The 23920-nt window shown below is 41.1% G+C and overlaps 1 protein-coding gene across 6 annotated transcripts in view; it reads left to right on the top strand.

Annotated features, from left to right (window-relative positions):
• The window catches only part of fcho2 (FCH and mu domain containing endocytic adaptor 2), a 136835-nt gene that overhangs the window by 63968 nt on the left and 48947 nt on the right, over positions 1-23920 (top strand). For all 6 annotated transcript variants that reach the window (XM_053677248.1, XM_053677247.1, XM_053677250.1 and 3 more), the window contains exons 8-9: positions 7019-7115; positions 22890-22934. In XM_053677248.1, the coding sequence (XP_053533223.1) occupies positions 7019-7115; positions 22890-22934 (142 nt within the window). The remainder of the gene's footprint in view (positions 1-7018; positions 7116-22889; positions 22935-23920) is intronic.

Raw genomic sequence — 23920 nt, 5'->3', positions numbered from 1 at the left:
TCACAAGGTTCAATGCTTTTTGCATGCTGAGAGGCTTTTCTGCACACCACGGTTGTAAAGGTTGATTATTTGAGTTACTATGTCCTTCCTGGCAGATCTGACCTCTATTATGAACAAGGCAGAACTTTCACTCACTCATTGTTTTTTGTAGAGCTGCTCTGTTTCTGTTACGAAAATACGCAGCGGAGAGTACAGACCAAAGTTATGTAACAAATGGCATACTATGGTAAATGGTCCACTTATATAGCGCATTTAACCTTAGCGGTTCCACAAAGAGCTTTACACTGTTTTTCATTCACCCATTCACACAAACACTCATACAGGGTTCTAGCCTGTCATCGGGAGCAGCTTGGGGTTTAGTGTCTTGCCCAAGGATAATTTGGCATGTGGACTCATGTGGGCCAGGGATTGAACCGCCAACCCTGCGATTAGTGGACAACCCGCTCTACTGCTTTGCATTATGCATGTACACTATGCACTATGTAATCTACTATCTAGTGTATAAATTTTAGACGGGTAGTATTGTCTTAAATGGAACACTAGTAATTTATTTCTAACGAAGTATAAGCCGTTTCCCAATTGATTGCACATGATGTCAAACGTATGTAATGCGACACAAGATTAATTTCTTCAGTTTACGGTTTATGTCAAGGTTACCTTTTATGCACCTTTATGTTACCTTTTATGCACAACATGACCTCAGTCACCATCAGACAGAGGCATATTTGTCAAGTGACAGTGGAAAAAGGTGTGCGACCCAAGTCCTCTAAGACATGGGAGTGTTTTATATTAAACGCCACAAAGAAGATTGTAACCTGCGAACTTTACAAAGTGGAGCTTGTGTAGCACGGAAACACGACAGTGCTGCACGAGCACAAACTTAAGTTTCTATCCAACATGCTCCATTGTGTGCAAGGGGTTGGTGAAATGTAGACATGGTGATAAACAGTGGTAGCACAATTAAGATCTGAAATATGTACGGGTGCATCTAAACAAATTTGAATATCGTGGAAAAGTTCATTATTTTTCTGTAATTTAATTCAAAAAGTGGAACTTTCATATGTTGTAGTTTCATTATACTTTTTCAAGCATTTTTTTTGTTTTAATCTTGATGATTATGGTTTACAGGTCATAGAAATTATACATGTGTATATATATGAAATATATGAAGGTTTCAGTTTTTTCCAAGATATTCTAACTTTTCCATGATAGTCTAATATTTTGAGATACACCTGTGTGTTTTAATACTTGGTCACAAATCCTTTGCAGCCAGTGACTGCCTGAAGTCTATAGAACCCATAGACATCACCAGATGTTTCTCCCCTGGTGTTGCTCTGCCTGCCTTTATTGCAGGTGTCTTCAGTTCCTGCTTGTTCTTGGGGCATTTTGCCTTTAGTTTTTACTTCAGCTATTGAAATGCATGCTCCAATGGATTCAGGTCAGATGATTGACTTGGCCATTGTAGAACATTCTACTTCTTTGTCTTAAAATAATTGTTCTTAACCAATTGTTCTCCGGTTTCATTCAGTGAATTGCAGAAGCAACATACTAATTGTTCTTTGATTTAATTATTAGGGGGCCAAGCACCAAAGGTGCATAGGCACCCTATTGCTATTCTACCTTTTCTTCTTCTTCTACTTCTTCTTCTTTTTCTTTTTTCTTTTTCTCCTTCTGGCTAGGGTGTATATGGTAGCTCATAAGACCATCTGTTAAAAGTTGTGAAATTTGGCACACTGTCTGGGTAGGTCACTGACTGGTTCTAAGGAACATTCTGACCAAACTTGGACCAATTGCTGCCAACACTCTAGTGCCACCAGTGGGTAAAATTTGGGTACGTTTATGGGCATAACATTTGTGTCAAAATTTAAAAGATGGGCATTCCTGGATTCCATCAGTCAAGATAAGTTCAACGCACCCTGCCTAATAATTTTTTCACTACTCGTCCTACAAATTTTGTCCAATCATCACCAAATGTGCCACACGTCATCTTCAGTAAGCCTCTCAAAATGTATTAAGATGAATTTTGAATACTCCAAACGGTTTGTCCGTAATGGGCCAATGAATCTTGCAGCGCAGTTGCCAAACAGGATGTGAGGCTGTATCTCAGCAGCAATTTTGCGCACTGACACAAAATGTGGTAGGCAACTTCAGGACCATGACCTAAGGTTATTCAACACATTTTGTGCCAGCACCACCTACTGGTCAAAAGTTACAATAACATGCTAAAAATGCTTACATCAAACTGCCATTTTGCTGCTAATCCTCCAGATTTTGTCCAATCTTCAATAAATTTGGCTCACATTATCTTGAGACCTGTCTAAACTTGCACAAAGTAGGGAAAAAAGGCCCAGACTGATGAGGACAAAACTAGATGTTTTTCAATGGAAAGAAGAAAAAACAGTCAAGACAGAGCAGTAGCGACCACGAACACAGGTCAAAGTAGCAACAGACAACACCACAGGTCACCACAGTAAACCTTAGCAAGAAATGTTTTCAGACAAATATTTTCTTCATTTGCCAAAATGTCAGACTGCAGGCACATAACACCTCTTGCCTAACATCTGGTCAGATTTGTTTATGTAGCTCAGTGGTTCTTAACCCGGGGGGCTACCGGGGAGAAATCGGAAGGGGGGCGCAGGTTGTAGCGACTTTTTGGACAAACTTAGCAACTTTCCAGATGTCACGATACCAAAAATCTAGTAGTCGGTAACGATACCACCAAAAGTACATGATACTCGATACCACGTGTGGTATAAAATTAAAAAAATTAAATAAAAAAACTCTCCTGGAGGACATCCTCCTCTGGCTGATACTGGCAAAGAGACAGACAGACAGACAGACAGACAGACAGAGAGAGAGGGAGAGAGGGTGGGGGTATTTTAGTTATCAAACACTGTCTGATAATGAGTGGACGTGCACTCCTAAACATGCGCGCGCACACACGCACACACACCTCTTATACTCTGAATGCAAGCATTAGTTTAAATTCACTGATATGTTGGCAGACCAAAATGATTTATTAAAAGCATGAACATTTGAATAATTGTTAGTGACATTAGGCTACATTTATCTGACAGGACACGGGCTGAATGGCGATGCATGGTGGACCATTAGGAGGTAGTTTATAACATTGCAATGTCTTAGCGTCTTTAACAATTAACTGGCTATCGCTAACATTACATGGAGCATAACGTTAGCTGGTTTCACGGCTACAATGCAGCTGCCTCAAACAAACATATTATAGGACCGTCTTTCAGGTGCTTCACCAAATTCCAGGTGTTTTTTCGCTTTGTTTGAAATGAAACCGATACTAGCTTTCCTCTCAACGAGTCGGGGTGAAGCTAAACTTGTTTAGCTAAGCTAATCTTCTGTAGTTTTTCTCGTGTGCTTGTAGGATTTCCTCTTCTTCACCACTTGTAGACTGACTAAAACACTTACGCGTATTTGCTGCTTCCTTCAGGTCCGGTAGAATCGCAACCTCGGTACTTCGTTACAATCGGTACAAACGGAAATGCAGAAAAACAAGTACCGTCACGTTTTAAGAATGTTGGTACCGAAGTATCGGTTCTTGTGACATCCCTAGTCACCAGTACTGTCCTGCAAGTGTGAGGTCTTGATTTCCTATTGCACTCACACCTCTCTCTGCATCTGCTCTGTTCAATGAGTGGCTGAGAGCCGGAGATTTAACGATGTCATGACTAAGAAGACTTGCCCTTCATCCCAATTTGCATAATTCATATGCGAATGTTTTTAGAATGTACGATGAATGGAATGCTACATTTAAATGGAATATTTTACTTTTAAAATAGTTCACATTATTACAGCCTAGTTCTCTTGTTCAAAGTAGTTATAGTGTTCAGAAACATTTTTGATAATTCATGTTCCATACCTGTCCGTTATATAGTTTTATAAAAGTCATGTTATTAAAAAAAAATCATAAAAGTTATAAAAAGCTATGTCTATCTATCTATCTATCTATCAAAAACAGATTATAGATTAGGTTTTATATAAATAAAGTTTATGTAGAATAGATAATCGTTATACCTGGTCTCCTCCAATATGGGGGGGCGTGCAACATGATAGGAGAGGTTTGGAGGGGCTTAAGTTACAAAAGGTTGAGAATCTCTGATATAGCCCAATATCACTAATCACACTCCAACATAATTGTGTGTGTGTGTGTGGTTATTTGGTGATGAAGGCATCTCTGGTAAGAAAGTGACATTGGGAAATGCTATGTTTTTTTTATGTTATCCCTTTTAAAAATGCTGTTACCCATTACGTAAGGGATGTCTACTCTAATCTTTTTTGGAGCCTCCATGCACCAGCAGCAGAGCTGTTTGTTTTAGCATGAACAGTTAGCTAAGGAAATCCTTTTTCCACTCACCGTTGTATCTATAAACTTTCCCTTTCATGTCTCCCTTAATTCCATTTGGCAATGTTGCTTCTTTCATTTCTTCCTTGCGGGCTTGTTTGGGGTTTTGGTTGAGCACTTCAAAATACAGCCTCAAAAGCCTAAAATAAATACAAAGGTAAATTGTAATTGCCCCAAAACCAAATATAATTGTGTGTGACTTCTAATTGGTTCAGATATAAATATTCCTCTGCCTACCTTTGCCCCAATACCTAAATGTCTTTAAAAAAAAACAAAACAAAAAAAAACACACATGTACATTGGAAAAGGCTCAAACCTGAATTTTAGTATGCAAGTACAAATATTATCAATACCAATCTATAGTTAATTTTTATTACTGTTATTAATTATATATACACAACAAAATATTAAGTGTTATGTACTTTAATTTACTTCAAGACTACCTGTTCCAATACTTTTGCTCATCTAAATAATGTGTGGTCTTCTACCAAAGGTACCATATTATTTAACACATCTATGTAAATATCCAGAAATGAATGGTGAAATTTTGATCTATCGTCTCATCGTTTATCTTTTGATCTCAAACCCAAATATCTTCACTGTACAGTGGTGCTTGAAAGTTTGTGAACCCTTTAGAATTTCTATGTATCTGCATATGACCTAAAACATCAGGCTTTCAGACATGTCCTAAAAGTAGCCAACGAGATCGCAATTACACAAATGAGACAAAAATGTTGTACTTGGTCATTTATTTATTGAGGAAAATGATTCAATATTACTTAACTGTGAGTGGCAAATGTATGTTAACCTTTTGCTTTCAGTATCTGGTGTGACCATTTTGTGCAGTGACCATTTTGTGCGAAACATTTCTGGGAATTGTTGATCAGTCCTGCACATAAGCTTGGTGTTACGAAACCGAAGGTGAGGCAGAAGCAGGTGCAGATCAACGTCTTTATTTTCAAAACAGCAGTCAAAATACAGGACACGCGGTCTACAATGGACAAGATTAACGAGGTTAAACATAGAACTGAAGTCAAGGCATGAAACGAGAGCAGGACACGAAAATAAGACCGCTTAGCATGCGTAACGCATTCACCATTACATTTAGTTGTACGAATAATACTGCACGAAGTACAAAGTAATATGAGGGCTTTAAATAGCAAACATAATCAAGCTGGAACTTGGACTTGGCCATTCCAAAAAATTTTAAACTTTTTTCTAACCATTTTTGGTAGAATGACTTGTGGGCTAAGGGTCGTTTTGCTACATGACCAACTTTCTCTCGAGTTTCAGATCACAGACAGATGTCCTAACATTTTCCTCTAGAATTTGCTGGTGTAACTCAGAATTCATTGTTCCTTCAATGATTACATGCCTTCCAGATGGAACCAAAGCAGGCCCATGTTTCACAGATAGGATAAGGTTCTTATACTGGAATGTACTTTTTTCTTACTCCAAACATAACACTTCTCATTTAAACCAAAAATTCTATTTTGGTCTCCACAAAACTTTTTTTCCATTGGATTTCTGGCTTGTCCATACAATCATTAGCAAACTGCAGATGGGCAGCAATGTTCTTTTTGGAGAGCAGTGACTTTCTCCTCACAGTCCTATCATGCACACCATTGTTGTTCAGTGTTCTCCTGATGGTGGACTTGGAGTGATCTTTGTTGGTCAGCCACTCCTGGGGAGGGTAACAATGATCATGAATTTCCTCCATTTGTACACAATCTATCTGACTGTGGATTGGTGGAGTCCAAAATCTTTTGTGATGGTTTACTAACTGTTTCCAGCCTGATGAATGTCAACAACTTTTTATTGAGGTCCTCAGAAATCTCCTTTGTTCATGCCATGATGCACTTCTATTGTATTGTAAAGATCAGACTTTGATAGATCCCTGTTCTTTAATTAAAACAGGGTGCTCACTCACACCTGATTGTCATCCCATTGATTAAAAACACCTGACTCTAATTTCACCTACAAATGAACTGCTAATCCTAGAGATTTACATACTTTTGCCACTCATAGAGATGTAATATTGGAAATCTGATGAAGTTTTAGCTCACATTTAAAGCTCAAAAATTCAAGTACCACTGTATAGCAAAAACAAAACAATTGGCCTTGCCGTTCCAATACTTTCAAAGGGGACTGTACATATCAATGTTCATTAGATATTTCCTGTTTGGCTTGCCACAGCTGCATGGCAAAAAGTATGTGGACAACTGACCACCACACTTATGTGGACATCCCATTCAAAAACCTTGGCCATTAATATGGAGTTTATTTTGTCCCCCTTAGTTGGCAGAGGCATAGCCAGGATAACATTTCAGGACGGCTGAGAAAAAAAAAATCTGCCAGATCTAAAAAAAAAAAAAAAAAGTTATGGCCTTCAAGAGCCCACAAAAAAGCTTATGTGGCCTAGGCAGAATTTAAGGTTGACATCCCAGGTTTAGAGGCTGGCACAGTGTTAAAGTGGGTAGCATTTGTTATCTCATAGCTCCAGGGTCCCCATTTTAATCCTGAGCCTGGGCTACGGTTTGTGCTGTGTTTCATGTGTTCTTCCCACATCCAAAATTGAAATGTGAATGAATAAATGAATATTTACTATGTACCTATTTAATGTCTAACTATAATGTCCATTTCCAGGTGCAGAAAGAGTTTGTGAATAACATGGAGAACACGTCTGTGGAAGGTCTATTACAGAAACTGGCCGAGAGCAAAGGGACCGGCAGAGAAAGGCCAGGTAACAAGAAGCCGTGTGCGCGCGCGCGCGTGCGCGCACACACACACACACACACACACACACACACACACACACACACACACACACTCACACTCTTTCTTTCAAACATGGGTGCAACGAACCAATACCACAAGAAATTTATCTGCTTTTTCATTTACATTTTAGGATTAGTTAGTAGTATATTTATGTAACAAACTTTAAAGAGGGGCAAGGAGGATGTGGGAACCGGCTGAACATAAACATAAAGTTTAATAATCAACAAAACTCAAACATAATGTAAAACACACAAACGTGAGCCAAACATAAAGCACACATGCATCTATCTCTCTCTTCCTCTGGCAATTCCAGCCGCTCCTTTATCTCTCTCTCCTGCTGATTAGATCAAATTAGTGCCAGGTGTGCATCCTCACAGCCTGGCTTCTCCCTCGTCCTCATCACACTCAGGCCCCAAACCTGACGTAAACCCCCTCCTCCCCTTCCAGCTATGCTTCCTTCGTCTGGCCGTCCCCTTTGCCTGTGAGAGAGAGAGGAGAGTCAAGGAAGGGGAAGAGGGGAGAGAGAAGAATCAAGCCGGAGAGAGAGCCAGAGAGAAAGCATGGAAAGAGAGAAAAAAAGTAGTTCTGTGGTCCCCAGACATGCTATTATTCAGTCCTCAGCCTGTTGGGAAGTGATCCCCCACGACGCCGGCACTGGACTTCCGAGCAGGTGGCTATAGCTTCTTCACTTTTTCGGCAAACGGCAACTGCACTTCCGCCTCCCTGATGGATGGCTATAGCTCCTCCCCTTTTCAGGCAGGCGGCAGCCACATCTCTGCATCCCTGGCAGACGGCAGTGGGTCCTCCATCCCCTGGTGGATGGTAACCGCTCCTCCCCTTTCAGGTGGACAGCAGCGGTTCCTCCACCTTCTGGCAGATGGCAGCGACTCCTCCATCCTCCCAGGCAATTGGTCCAGCACCACTGCCTCTCCTCCTACCCGGGTTTCGGCACCATTGTAACAAACTTCACAATAGGCAAGGAGGAGGCCGGAACTGGCTAAACGTAAACATAACCTTTAATCATAAACAGAACTCAAATATAACAGAAGCACAAACGGAACACAAAGTTTACTCTCTTTTCACTTGTAGATGATTTTCCTTAAAGTGGAATGATGTATTTCAAATAATTTGGAGATCTTTTTAAATCCCTGCCAGACTCATAGGCATCCACAACCTTTTTTTTTCTGAAGATCTAGAGAACTCTTTAGATCTTGGCATGATGACACCACATACCTCAGTAACAAAGGGAACACCAGACATTAGATATGAGAAGGGTATAAATAAGACAGGTTCCACCTGCACTCCCTAACCAGGTTCTGATCACTGGCACCCAATAATGAACACCTGATTCTAATTATATGGATTTGAAGATGTGATAAATGTAGGGGTGTACTTAATTTTACCATGTGATTGATCTGGGTTTTGTTCTGTTAATTTAAATTATGAAAATTGCTACAAAATGTCAATTTTATGTGTCATTTGATAGTGTATCAACTTTATTAATAGGCACTGTTTCAGAGAGGATCAACTGTTTGTCCTAATATGTACAAAAAAAAAGCCAACATGACCATGTTGCCATGGGATGTACTTATTTTTTTGTGGGGGGGGCAAAAAAATTCTTTTGGCGGAAATTTATCTTGTGGTGATATGACGTGTAAAATGTAGCGTGTGATTGGCTGTTAAACTGTTGGGTCTGGGGTTGCAAGTTTTGGCGACGTGGCTTCTGCTAAGCAAGAGAGTGTAGTGAGTTATGTCACTGATGAGTGCTCAATAAAGTTAAGACTGTGAGTTTACTCCATTGACTGCTCCATCTATCATGACATGGTGTCAGAAGCATTAGTTCCTCGCGTACTCCTTTGACATGTGATGATGAAGGAAATGTTGAAGTTTCAGTCACCTGTAATGAATGAGGCTGCCCCACATTCATCCACCTACCAGAGGGAGCCCTCGTCTAAATACTAACCAAGGACATATGCCTCATGCTCACTTCCTGTTTGCTACATATATAAACATGCCATTTCCACATTCAGCATTGCGAAGTATTGATAGTTCACCTGCATTACTGAGCCGTTTACAATTGCCTACTGTTTTTACTTCATTTTATGACCTTTTGCCTGTTTTTTGGAATTACCGATTCTTTGGATTATCCTTTGTTTTGTTTGCCAGGTTGATCTGTCTTTTGGTTACTGAACTATAACTGCCTGCAAATAGACTACATCTCACTGCCTGTTGATTTGAATTGATTGTTTGTGCATTTCAATAAACTTCCTGCACATGGATCCTAACACTGTCTCCATGGCCTGTTCGTCACAGAATACTTTGCCTACCGTGGATCCAGCGGTCTGCCTACCGCGAATCCAGCGTTGCACACCAATGCAGTGTGCTAAAGGGCTATCAAGACCTATGAGTCACTAATGAACATTTAACCCACTACATGCACTCACTGCTGGCTCATCTCGCTAAACCTGAAAGCTTGGCACTTCCGGACAACTTCAATGGGTCTGCTGAGAATTGCCGGGGCTTTTTGGGTCAGTGTATGATTTATTTCTCCAGCCACCACAAATTGTATAGACAACTTTTTGTACAAAATGTGTGCTTTCATGATGTCTTTGCTTACTGGAAAAGTGTTTGACTTGGCCTCCGCTGTCTGGGATAAAGATTCTAACCTCCAAACCTTGTTCAATTACTTTGCACAACAGATCCGTGAGGTGTTTGAATATCCAGCAGGAGGTCAAGATGTTTCTATCTAGCTGCTGAATTTCTGCCAGGGCCATCGATCATGGTAGATTATGTAATGCAGTTTAGGATGCTAGTTTCTTAAAGTGGGTGGAATGATGTGGCGTTAAGGCTGTTTTTCCTGAGGGCCTGAACCACAAAATCAAGACTGAGCACATATGTAAGGGGGAGGAATCGAATCTCTCAGAGTTAATACCAATGGCAGTCAAGATGGACAATCTGCTTCAAAATGGTCCACGACCCAGGACTCGCACCACCCTGTAGTCGTCAGTTTCAACAACAGCGCACACATTCCCGGACTTATCTGAACCCATGCAGATTGCATATGCTCGGGTCTCAATGGAAAAATGCCAGCACCGCCAAATAGAAAAACTCTGCTACTACTGTGGTACTACGATGCTTCCTATCCACACAAGAAATCTAGCCCACCAGAGTCAGGGTTACTGAGTAGCATGAACTTTGTATCCTCCACTCACCACAGTTTTTCTTTGACCATAGAAGTTTCCATTAATGAGAACTGCAAATGTGTTACAGCATTAGTGGATTCTGGAGCTTCAGTCAATCTCATTCACCAAGATCTGGTACAGGAACTGAAAATACACACCACAAAATGCATCCCTGCCATCCATGTCACCACTGTCAACAACACTCCCATTGGTTCCAGCATAACACAAGAAACTGTTCTGGTAACCCTTAAGATTGGATTACTTCATGATGAACACCTCTCTATGTGACATTAACTCTCCCAAACATGCTATCATCTTGGGGCAACCATCGTTGGCGATTCACGATCCGTCAATCTCCTGGAACCAAGGTGAGATCATGCAGTGATCAAATTTGTCAGGAACATTGTCTTCATGTCACTGTTGACCTCCCATGTCTAACCACCAGCATAGAAAGCCCCACTGTCCAAAACCCCAAAACCAAGATCCCTGCTGACTATGAGGAGTTTACCAAAGTTTTCCGTAAAACCAAATCCATATCAGTCACCAGGATGTAGGGATGGATATCACAAAGGTCACTGTGGTCACAGAATGGCCTAGGCCAAGCACCATGAAAGAACTGCAATGATTCCTAGGTTTCGCTAACTTCTATCGTTGCTTTATACACAACTACAGTACCATTGCAGCCCCACTCACATCACTACTTAAGGGCAAACCCTTCAAGTTACCATGGAATAACGTAGCCAACCATACCTTCCTCTCCCTCAAATCCAGCTTCACAATGGCTCCCATCCTCAAACACCCAGATCCCAATCTCCCCTTCATCATTGAAGTTGACGCCTCAGATTTTGGCATAGGAGCAGTCCTATGCCAAATGATGTGGCAAACAAGGAACTGTTATTTATGAAGGTGGCATTAGAGGAGTGGCGTCACTGGTTAGAAGGGGCAGTTCATCCATTTCAAGTCATCACGGACCACAAAAACCTTGAATACATCAAGGCAGCTAAAAGACTGAACCCACGCCAAGCTGGTCATTGTTCTTTACCAGATTCAATTTCACTGTCACTTACCGCCCTGGTAGCAAGAATAGCAAAGCAGATGCACTTTCACACAGGCACAATCCTCCCCATATACAAGCTCACCCTGAATGCATACTCCACCATCAGTCATCATTGCACCCATCAGCTGGGATATCATGGTAGAAATACAGAGAGCACAAAAAGATGAATCTTCAACACCCAAATGCCCCCCTACCAAGCACTATGTTCCCGAGGCTCTACTTCTCAGAACCTTCAGTGGATCCACAATTCATTGAGCACATGACACCCTGGTATATCGAGAACAATCACACTGGTACAGAACTCATTCTGGTGGCCCACTCTCATTTCCGATGTGACTCACTGTGTGAAAGCTTATCCAACATGTGCTCAGTCCAAGACACCCAGACAACTGCCAGCAGGTTTGCTTCAGCCTCTGCCAATACCCCAAAGACCATGGTCCTCCCTGTCCATAGATTTTTTCAAACGCAACCTGCCAAACTCGAATGGATTGACCTAGATTCTGGTAATCATTGACCGCTTTTCAAAATCATGCCAATTTTTTCCTCTCAAAGGTTTACCCACTGCAATGTAAACTGTTAACACTTCACATCCAGGGTGTGGCAGGCATTCATGTATAGTTGGACATCAACGTGAGTCTCCCCACTCACACACAAGTCAATGGACAAGTGGAACATTTTAAACAGGAAATTGGCAGATACCTACGGACCTACTGCAGCCGGGAGCAGAACAAACATAGTGATTTCCTGCCATGAGCTGAATATGCACAGAAATCCCTCATTCATTCCTCTACAGGACTTACTCCCTTCCAATGCATGCTGGGCTACCAAACCACCAATGTTCCCTTGGTCAGGAGAACTATCTGCGTTTGCAGTGATGAATAATTGGATAAGGAGGAGTGAGAGGGTGTGGGCCAGTTCTCACGTCAGGTTACAGTGAGCAGTTCGAGCACAATGCAGCCAAGCCTGAATGACGGAAACATCCCCACCCCGAGTATCAGCCAGGACAGAGGGTCTGGTTGTCTACAAGGGATCTCAAGCTGCGGCTACCCTACAGGAAGCTCAGTCCAAGGTATGTGGGTCCATTCAAGATTCTCAGACAGATAAACCCAGTAACATACCGTTTAGAGCTTCCTGCTAACTACCACATCTCTCCTTCTTTCCATGTGTCCTTGCTGAAACCAGTCCACCTGTCATCTGGCACTGGGACCATGGATCCCGAGCCTCCACCTCCATAAGTTGAAAGTCAGTGGAGCACCAGAGTATATGGTCAGAGAGATGATGGGCTCTAGAAGAAGAAGGGACCAGATGCAATACATGGTGGATTGGGAAGGATATGGACCAGAGACGAGATCATGAGGCCAAAGATATACTGGATTAATTCCTGATCCAAGTGTGCCACCAAACACACCCTGCTCCAGCACCACGTCGGGGGGGTGCGTCCATCCAAACCGTAGAACACCTTGAGGAATTCATTGGGGGGGGGGTTCTGTAATAAATGAGGCTGCCCCAAAATATCCACCTACCAGGGGGAGCCCTTACCCGAATACTAACCATGGACATGTGCCTCACACTCACTTCCTGTTTGCTACATACAGTGGCAAGAAAAAGTATGTGAACCTTTTGGAATTTCATGGTTTTCTGCATAAATTTGTCATAAAATGTGATCTGATCTTCATCTAAGTCAAGGTTATTGACAAATATAATGTGTCTAAAATAATAACACAAAATAAATTCTATACCTCATGTCTTTATTGAGCACACTCATTCAACATTAAAAATGGCAGTGGAAAAAGTAAGTGAACCCTTATAATTAATAACTGGTTGACCCCACCCCTGACAGCAATAACCTCAACCAGGCACTTCCTGTAGCTATGGATCAGACCTGCACATTATTCAGGAGGAATTTTAGACCATTCTTTCTGGCAGAACTGCTTTAGCTCTGTCATATTCTTTGGACGTCTCATGTATATGGCTCTTTTCAAGCCATTCCATAGCATCTCTATTGGGTTGAGGTCTGGGCTCTGACTTGGCCACTCCAAAGGGTGGAATTTTGTTTTTTTGAAGCCATTCTATTGTGGAGTTGCTCCGATGTTTTGGGTCGTTGTCCTGTTGCATCACCCAACTTCTACACAGTTTCAGCTGATGTACAGACATTCTCACATTATCCTGAAGAATTGTCTGATATACTTGGGAATTCATCTTCCCCTCAGTGATTGCATGCTGGGCAGGCCCTGATGCAGCAAAGCAGGCCCAAATCATGATGTTTCCTCCACCATACTTTACGGTTGGGATGATGTTTTCATGATGATATGCCGTGCCCTTTCTACTCCAGATGTAGTGCTTTGTGGTTTTTCCAAATCTTAGTTTTATCAGTCCACAAAATTTTTTGCCAATACCGCTGTGGAATGGCAGTGGAATGTGCGCAGGAGGCGTCATGGGGCGTACGGTTTGAGACAGGAGCGCCACTTGCTCCGTTAAGCGAGAAACCTGCTCTTGTTGCACATTTATAACTCGATTCTGTTCATAAATTAACTGATGCCATTCCGGGGCGCCCGCCACTTCCATAGTCAGGCGAAGTAATCTGTTACGATACCTGAGTCGGAAGCAAGCACAGGCAATAAGGATGCTGGAAGGCGAGGATCAGGCTGAAGGCGAACTTGTAAAACAGGCAGAGGTCAGGCGATCGGGCGAACAGACAATACTAGGCAGGGCAGGGAATCGTAGTCAAAACATGAGGCAGTAAATCAGAGAACCAGGAAAATCCAATGACGACGGCTTGGTGAATGACAGAGACGAGACTGCTGAGCATTTACTTCGTGAGTAAACATTGTTCTCAGCATGACCTAACAACTGTGTGTGTGTGATTGAGTGCAGGTATCCGTGATCAGAACTCCGGAAAATGCGAGGTGCTCTCTTGATCTGTGTACCTTACTGTTGGCTTGTGACCACTCTAGGCTAAGGCTGGCTGATTATAGTGTTGCATTTTGCACAGCCTACTCAATCAGTTGCTTTTTACTGAACATGTCTTAAATAAGGATTTTCTATTGTACAATCCCCCTTTAAAAAAAATCCATCTAGCTGAAACTACTGTATCATTAGACCTGTAATAGGTAAGCTTACAAAAAATATTACAATATTAAAGTTTTGATCTGGTCTCATTTTCAATTTATACTTGGCATTTCCTTTGCTACAACTATTAGTGCCTGTCCTTCAATGAAGTGCTTGAACTCAGTGCAAGACAATTTGAAGTTCAGTTTGACTCTGAGCTTAGACATAGCTGACAATCTGTTTCTTTTATCGGACCACACATGCTCCATATGACTGAACACTCGCTCAGCATAGGCATTGCTGACTGGTAGTCAGTAAAGATTTTTGCACTGACTTTGTTGACGCAGTCAGTGGACCAGTAGTGTGATCACGGCATACGCCAATGTAGGCATCAATTCGGCTACAGTAATTTTATCTTCCTCAGTTGAGTCTTTCTTGCCCATAAATGTGGAAAATGCCACCATTTTGCATTTAAATTGAGGTTGGCTTTGGTGCTTTTTAGATGCTGCATGCACATCCAAAGCGGTTCTTTCCTCTTCCTTCACACACATTTTTGATAGGCTTATGCTGTATGTAGCCGAATGCTTACTATAGCAGAATAATTGTTGTATAATATAGCTCATGCTGCTGTCACAATGATGACACTTCTGATACCCTGATGAAATCTGTGTGTAGAAAAACTTTTTAACAAGGAAATTCTCAATGTGTCCTGTTCATTAGTATTTTCTGCTCGATGGGTGAGCTGTTAAACTGGCTGTGTGCCAGACACGCAAACATATAGTGCATACTATTCTTAATATAGTTTAATGCTGTAGACATTTTCTGAGAAGGCCACATAAATAAAACAAAATACCTGGTATTATTTTATAAAGACTTAATTCTACAGTAGGAAGGTTTAATAAGGTAGGACAAATCGTTAGAACACAAGTTGTCAGCATTCTTCATTTATTGTGATTTTGTTTGCCTAGCTACTAATAGTTTGGACTATATATGTTGCAGTCAGTGAGAGCATACAGAGAAGCTGTCCTCCTGTGGTAATCATTCTCCACTGCAGTTATAATGGATTACTTGTGACTCGCCTATTCTCAGGGGAAACTGTCAACTCTACTGCACTTTTACTGTATCTGTGTGATATCAGCTGCAATATGTGCTTAGCCTTTTCACGATTGGGAAAAAAAGAAAGTGCCCAAGGCACTCCAGTAGTCTGCCCCATCTTTACTCTTAGTTACAGAAGCTGGCCTATTTTATTTTATTTTATTTTATTATTAATTTAATTATTTATAATATATAATAAAATTATTTAAATTTAATCTTAATGCTTTTCCTTTTGACGAGGTTTTGATGAAAAAAAAAAAACGTATGTATTAGGCTACTGTAGCTGTCGTCTGTGCAGTACTGTAGTCAGTCAGGGAGTCATCCTCATAATCTTTGTTGTCTGTTAGAAACAAAAAACAGGAGTCAGCATAACCATATTTGGAGAACATGCTCACGTGGCTGTCTCGGAGACCCCCTTTAATGATCTGCCATAATCTCCCGGAGGGTAGAGTGCTGTCACAGCACTCATTCTCTTCCAGCCATGTGTAATTCTGCTGCCCTGCCTTATAACCCCATGCTGTCCAAAACACCGGGGGTGCTGAAGGGGAGCTGTCCCTTCAGCACCATTTCAAGCGGCCGTGTGAGGAGCGATAATTGGTTGATGTGTGCAGGCTGTAGCTCCGCCGTCACAGTATCCCCCCTCCCCCCAGCTCCGAGTGTACCGTTGCTAGGTGTTGGGCCCACAGGGTGTGTTTCATGATAGCCCATTGGCGTTTCCGTGTTGGGCTTCTGCTCGGTGTACTACCTGGAATTAAAAGTCCTGCAATTAAATCCATCACGTTGCCCTGGCATTGTTGCCTTGGCCTTGGCCATCCACTGCAGAGGAGTGTGGTCAGTGACTAAGGTGAAGTGCCGGCCTGCCAGGTATGCGATACCCCAGGTACTGTCCCTCGGTCAGCCCCAGATGGCACTTTTTTGGGTTGGCTATCAGCCCTGCCTTCCAGAGCTCTCTTAACATCGCTCCGAGATAGAAGAGGTGGTCCCACCAGGTGGTGGAGTGAATTACCACATCGTCCAGGTGCGCAGCTGTGTATTGGCGGTGGGGGCCGTAAGATGATATCCATCAGTCTTTGGAATGTTGCGGGTGCTCCATGAAGGCCAAAGGGGAGAACCTGGTACTGCCAGTGGCCACTGGTGGTGCTGAAGGCTGTTTTTGCTTTAGTGTCCAGGGCTATTGTGACTTGCCAGTAACTCTTCGTGAGATCCAGGGTGGAGATGAACCTGGCTCTCCTCAGCCACTCCACCAGGTCGTCCACTCAGGTCAGAGGGTAGCTGTCGAATTCTGATATTGTGTTGAGCCTCTTGAAGTCATTGCCCCATTTCCAGCTTTCATCAGGCTTTGGCAAAACCACAATGGGGCTGGACCAGGGTCTAGAGTATTCTTCAATGATCTCATCCCATAGCATTCATCCCACTTCTTCCTCGATAACCTGAAGGTGGGCCTTCGGGACATGGTAGGGCCAATGTCTTTGTGATGTGCATGGGCTGTAGCTCTGCTGTCACACTAATGATAGTAAACACAGTCATGTGAAAAAATAAGTACACTCCATGGAAATTGTGTTTGTTTATTTATTTTACATATTCGGACAAGCAAAGATTTGGTCCTCTTTTAAACAGTTCCTATTAATAAAGTTGATACACTATCAAATTACATAAAATTGACATTTTGTAGTCATTTGCACAATTTAAATTAACAAAAAACAATTCAGTCACATGGAAAAAGTAAGTACACTCCTATTTTTATCAAACCTTCAAATCTATAAAATTAGAATCAGTTTTTCAAGATTGGGTGCCAGAGTTTAGAACCTGTTAGTGAGTCCAGGTGTTATTTAAACTTCTCACATCTAGTGTATAGTTTTCCCTTTGTTATTGAGGTGTGTCGTGTCATCATGCCAAGATCTAAAGAGTTCTGTAAGGTCTTCAGAAAAAAGGTTGTGGATGCCTATGAGTCTGATGTCCAAATTATTTGAAATGCATCATTCCACTGTAAGAAAAATCATCTACAAATGGTGCACATTTCAAACAACTTCCAATTTGTCCAGAACTGGCTGTCTCAAAGAAGTCTCTAAAGATCCCAAAATTTCATAACAGGATCTGCTAGTAAGTCTTGCAGCTGTTGGTGCGAAAGTGCATGCTTCTACAATCAAAAAGAGATTGCACAAAGTTTTTTTTTGGATCATAGAATTTTTATTGAAAATTTACATTTTACATAACACCCCACCCAACAACCCCAACAAGCAACCACAGCCAAAACCAAAAGGGGGAAACAAAAAAACAATAAACAAACAACCAGAGAAAAAAAACAAACACAAAAAAACAAACAAAAAACAAACAAACAAAAAACTAATAAACATAAAAACCCAAAACAACAACAAAAAAGGGGGTAAGATGATCAGGAATTACAGTCTACCTCTCCTCAATCCACCACCAGGGTGCGTACATCATTGAAGTAGGTAATAAATTGTGCCCATTTTCCCCAAAATGAGTCACCCCTGCCTCTGATGTTGTACTTGATTTTTTCAAGTTTTAAAAAGATTAAATCTTTAAACCAGACTGATATAGAGGGGGGTTGTGGAGAGGTCCAAGATAATAATGCATGAAATTGGGCAAGGAGAGGCCACCACTTAGTCGACTCCTCTGAAGTGAAAATTTGGAAACCCTGGGAGTTTTCCCTGCCCATACAAAAGAGGAGATTAATTGGTCTATATTCTTGAAGAAAGATTTGGGTAAAAACAAAGGGATGGACTGGAAAAGGTAGAGGAATTTTGGAAGAATGTTCATTTTTACTGTGTTTATTCTACCAAGAGGGGATAATGGTAGAGCTGCCCATCTTTGGGAGGCCGACTTCATGTATGAAATTAAGGGTGTAAAATTCGCCGCCATTAACGCAGAATAAGAACGGGTGACATTAACTCCGAGATATTTGAATTTTGAGTCCTCCAAATGAAAAGGTATTTCAGTCTGTTTTATTTTTTGGCCAAATTGATTTATGGGTAAGCATTCACTCTTCTGTAGGTTCAGTTTATACCCGGAAAATTTCCCAAAGTCATTTAATATGTGTATTATCTCAGGACTTGATGCAATCGGATCTGTAACATAAAGTAGTATGTCGTCAGCATATAGGGCTAGTTTATGTTCAATTCCTTTGCGAATTATACCCTGAAATACAGGAAGAGTTCTAAGCGCCATCAAGAGAGAGGCTCAATTGTTATGGAAAAAAGTAAGGGAGACAGAGGACATCCCTGGCGCGTACCCCGTGACAGAGTAAAATAGTCAGATTTAGCATCGTTGGTATATATGGAAGCCTGCGGTTCCACATATAATAAACGGATCCATGATATCAGTCAATCCCCAAAGCCGAACCTAGAAATTAGAGAGTTATTAATAAAAAAAGTAATCAATGCGAGAAAAAGATTTATGTACGTGAGGGGAAAAAAAATAAAATTTTCTCACTGTGGGGTTAAAATACCTCCACGGATCAATGTAACCATTCTGAACCATAAACTCAGAGAATACCTTTGTCATTGCAGAGGGAGCCTTTGCAACAGCGCTAGATTTGTCCAAAACCAGGTCAATAACACAGTTTAAATCTCCCCCAAATATCAAGAGATGCGTGTTCAAAGCAGGAATTTTTGATAACAAATTCTGAGCAAAAGGAGCACTATCAAAATTCGGGGCATATACATTCACCAAAACTACTGCCGTTTGTGAAATTTTCCCTTCCACAATCACATATCTACCATTTACATCAGAAATAACGTTATCAAAAGAAAAGGGCACAGTCTTACATATCAAAATAGAAACTCCCCTGGACCTGGAATCAGAATTGGAGTGGAACATATGCGATGTCCAGCGAACTTGGAGTCTGCGTTGATCCCTGAGACAGAGATGAGTTTCCTGAAGAAATGCAACGTCAGGTTTTTGTAGTTTTAAATGTGTCAAAACCTTGGATCTTTTAATGGGACCATTTAGACCTTTCACATTCCAACTTAGGAATCTGAATGAGCTTCGGGTATTTTCCATCAACTTAGATTAGTACAGAATGGAGTACAGAGAGGTTGATATCAATAAGGAAGGGGGGGGAAACCCACAACAACAACACACCCCACCACCCCACCCTCCCCCACCACCCCCTGACCATCAATTATCTTCTCTCCATTCCCAAACAATGGAGGCAGAACCCTACAACACTGGAACATCCGATACTTGTGAACCATACCTATTCTTGTTGTGTGAAGTCACTCCCAAGCAAAAAAAAAACAAAACACAGTCATTATGTATCACAGACAACCTGCAGATTTACATGGAAACTGATATAGTTGTCCACACCCGCATAGTTTTACAGTCCCATCACAGGTATTAATAAATTGGTTAACTGTTATGTAGACAGATTAAGTTGGAGGATACCGTTCATTAAACCATCGTTGCTCTTTTTGGGGACAGTCGAATTGTAGCGTTTCATCACCGAGGTCTATCCGAAGGCGAGCTGGGTATCTGAGAGAAGACTGCACATTTCTCTCACACAAGCTGTTTCTCACCACAGAGAAGGCCGCTCTCCTCTTAGTGACGCTGGAGCTGAAGTCAGGAAATATGAAGACCTTACAGCCCTGATGGCAAAGTTGATTCCAATTCCCGCATCAAACAACTTTTTCTCTGTCATGAAAGTAGTGAAACCGCACAATCATCACGCTGGACCTCTGATTCTCTCGCTGCTCCTCCAAGGGCACGGGGCCAATGCAGTGCGCTCTATGATTTCTAAAGATTTCTGATCCGAGCACATCCTGGAAAAATTTAGACATAAATGTTACCGGATCGCTTCCTTCTTCTCGTTCCGGAATACCGATGACCCGGAGATTGCAGCGCTGCGGCGCTGGGACTCTAAATCCTCAACTTTCTCGGTGAGTTGTTTGTTAGCCGAAGTTAGCTTCAGTACCGTCTGTTCCAGTGCTACAGTGCGGTCACTGTAATCGTTCAGGTGCTGGTCAAGCTCGCCAATACGCCGTCCTTGTGATTCAATGCCTGATTTAAAACTCTCAAACGACACAACTGGGGCCAGAGCGGAGTCAATAGCTGCTTTCACCTGTACTGCGATGGTAGATGTTAGCTCCGCTATTAAAGTGTTGCGGAGATTTTCCAAATCCAGCGGTAGTTTGTCGCCATGACTCGTCGTGCTCGGTGAAGATTTAGGTTTCCGTAGTCTTTCAGAAGCCATAATTCCTTTCTGGTTATAGTTGTAGACCGAGTAATTGAAAAGGAGTGCACCAAATGCCTTAGAAAAGATTCAGGTTGCCTGAAAATTACAATTAAAAGATAAAATGCTCGGGAGCTCACTCCACTCTTGCCTTCTCACTTATATGCTCAGCCAGAAGTCTCTGAGATTGCACAAAGTTGACCTGCAAGTGAGGTGTGCCAGATAAAAGCCTTTGCAATACTACAGTTTGCCAATGAGCATATAGGCAAAGACTAGGCCTTTTGGAATATTGTGTTCTGGACAGACAAATCAAAGATAGAGTTGTTTGGGCACAGTAACAGCAGACATGTTTGGTGCAGACCAAAGACATCTTTTCAAGAGAAGCACCTTATACCAACTGTGAAGCATGTGCTGGAAATGTTATGGTTTGTGGTTGCTTTGCTGCCTCAGGGACAGCTTGCATTCATTGATTTAACTCTGAATTCTGCATCATATCAAAGAGTGCTTGAAGATAATGTGAGGTCATCTGTCCAAAAGTTGAAAAGTTGAAATTGAACTGAAAGTGGATAATAATCCTAAGCACACTAGCAAATAGACCAAGCAATTGCTCAAAAAGAAGAAATGGAGGGTTATGGAATGGCCTAGTCAAAGCCTGGATTTGAATGCCATTTGAAATGGGCAGTACATGTGAGAAAACCCTCAAATATCTTACATTTATTAATTTAGCAGACACTTTTATCCAAAGCGATTTACAAATGAGGAAATACAAGCAAAACAGTAATTCAAGCGGAGAACAATATAAGTAGTGCTGCCTTGAAAGATTTATAATTGAGTTCTAGAGAAGCAAAGTGTGCAGAGAGTAGAGGTGTCAGAGCTAGAGTTTATTTTTATTTTTTATTTTTATAAATAACGTGGCATTTTTAGGGTTTAGTTAAGTGCTCACGGAAGAGGTGGATCTTTAACTGTTCTTTTTAAATAGTGACAGATTCTGCGGTCTGGATTAAGGTTGGAAGTTCATTCCACCACTGAGGGACAGTTAGTGTGAAGGTTCTGGAAAGGGACCTTGAGCCACGCTGAGTAGGCACTATTAAGCGTTGGTCGTTAATTGATCGCAGATTGCATATGGGACTATAAGCCTTATGGAGAGTGTTGAGGTAGGGTGGTGCTGTTACAGACAAGATCTGGTAAGTGAGCATCAGGGCCTTGAATTTGATATGGGCAGCTACAGGAAGCCAGTGGAGGGAGATGAAGAGAGGCATGACATGGGTCCTTTTGGGCTGGTTGAAGACGAGGCATGCTGCTGTATTCTGAATCATTTGAAGGGTTTTGATGGAGCTGGCTGGGAGGCCCAAGAGAAGTGCATTACAGTAGTCCAGTTTTGAGATGACAAGAGCCTGGACTAGTAGCTGTGAAGCCTGTTCGGTGAGAGAGGGTCTGCTTTGCTTGCAACTGAAAGAATATTGCATGGAAGAGTGGTCAGATATTCCAGAAAGCTGACATTAGAAACTAGTGGAAGATTAATGCCTAAAAGAAGTTATTTCTGCTAAAACGGGCAATACTAGCTTCTGAGGGCAAGGCTGTACTTACTTTTTCCACAGAAGAATATGACATCGATTGATATTTCTGTTGAAAGATTTAGAAAGCTAATTTTCCTTGTGGTTTTGTTCAGGTATATCAATTTTATTAACAGACACTGTTTCAAAGATGATCAAATGTTTGCTTGTCCAAATATGTATATAAAAAAAGCCAACAGTTTCAATGGGGTGTACTTATTTTTTTCACATGACTATAGATTAAATTGATTGATTAAAAATGGATTCTTAGTTTCATTACACTAAATACCATTTTAATAAATGGTATTATGGATGCAAGTTGCCTAAATAATGCAATATTTTAAAATGATAACTTGCAACTGTATACTGTTTATTTATTGTGATTTTAAAAAGTTGTGTTTTATGTTTTTTTGCACTTTAGAATTAATTTTCTGGCTAGATAGATGTACAGTTGTCTGTGTTTAAATTATCAATCATTGTGGGTATTTTTGAACTGTGTGAGTTTTATATGCTATGATTTCATGTGCTATAATTCTGAACTGCATTGCCACAACCAAATGCATTCCAAAATTGCACCACCTAATTATTTTCTTTTTGCTTTGTTTGCTTACAGGGCACATTGACTTTGAGGAATGCAATGTTTCTCTTACTACAGAAGGTATGTGACATTTATGGGTAAAAAGGTTAAAAAATTGTCTTTTTGTGGTTAATTAGCTTAATCTCACACTGAAAAAATAATATTTATGATTTAGCCATAGCATTTAAGATTTTTGTCCCCTTGCTACAGAAATACAGGAGACACCTGAAAACTGAGATTTTCTGCTTTATCCACGAAAGCACAAATATAATTTTTCTGTGCAAAAAGCAGTTCATTGAAAGGAAAGGGCATGGTTAGTTACTTCTGCTCCATGCTGGTTTATCTAAATGACATTTGACCTGTGATGCAAACCTAGCTTGTTTGAGCCAATAGAATACTGTTTTTTCTCTTTGGACAATAACAAATATCTGCCTGTTAGGATTTTATTGTTCTACCTTTAATTGAGGGTTTTCAATGAGATGGCCATGTCAAAAAGATGGATTGTGTGGATATTTTTTGTGTTGGTTTGGAAAAGGATGATTTGGATCATTGGCTGCTGGAAGATAAAACCATGACCCGGTTATAGCTTCTTGGCAGAGGCAGCCATATTTTTAATAAAACTCTCCTGGTGCTTCATGGAGTCCATAATGCCATGTATCCTTTAGAAAATCAATTCTGGCCCGAACAGAGCCCTGTAATTTATGGACCGTAAATATATTTGACCAAAATAGTGTAGAAACAGATTCAGTTGTTTTTTTTTCTAATCTTGCCTAAGCTATTTACCTGCAAAGATCATGTGGAATAAGGTGCCAGTTTAACAAACAGAATAAAAAAAGTCAGTTTGCCTATAGATGTCTAAAACCTTGCTTGCTATGTGCAGTCTCATCACACAGTGAATGCTATACATTGATCAAGTTTTTGAATAGCTGCTTGCGAAACAGTGAAGCAGAATTAAGCCTAATCAATCAAATTTGTTTTGATGCCAGCTATGAAAATGTTTGTGATGCTCCTGCATTGTTAGATCTTCACTTAAAAAGAGATCTACTAATGCAAATTAATATGAAACT

Source organism: Ictalurus punctatus, chromosome 28 (genome assembly GCF_001660625.3).
Source record: "Ictalurus punctatus breed USDA103 chromosome 28, Coco_2.0, whole genome shotgun sequence".
NCBI lineage: Eukaryota > Metazoa > Chordata > Actinopteri > Siluriformes > Ictaluridae > Ictalurus > Ictalurus punctatus.
The sequence above is the reverse complement of the archived record's forward strand: the minus strand, read 5'-3'. Positions and strand labels throughout refer to the sequence as shown.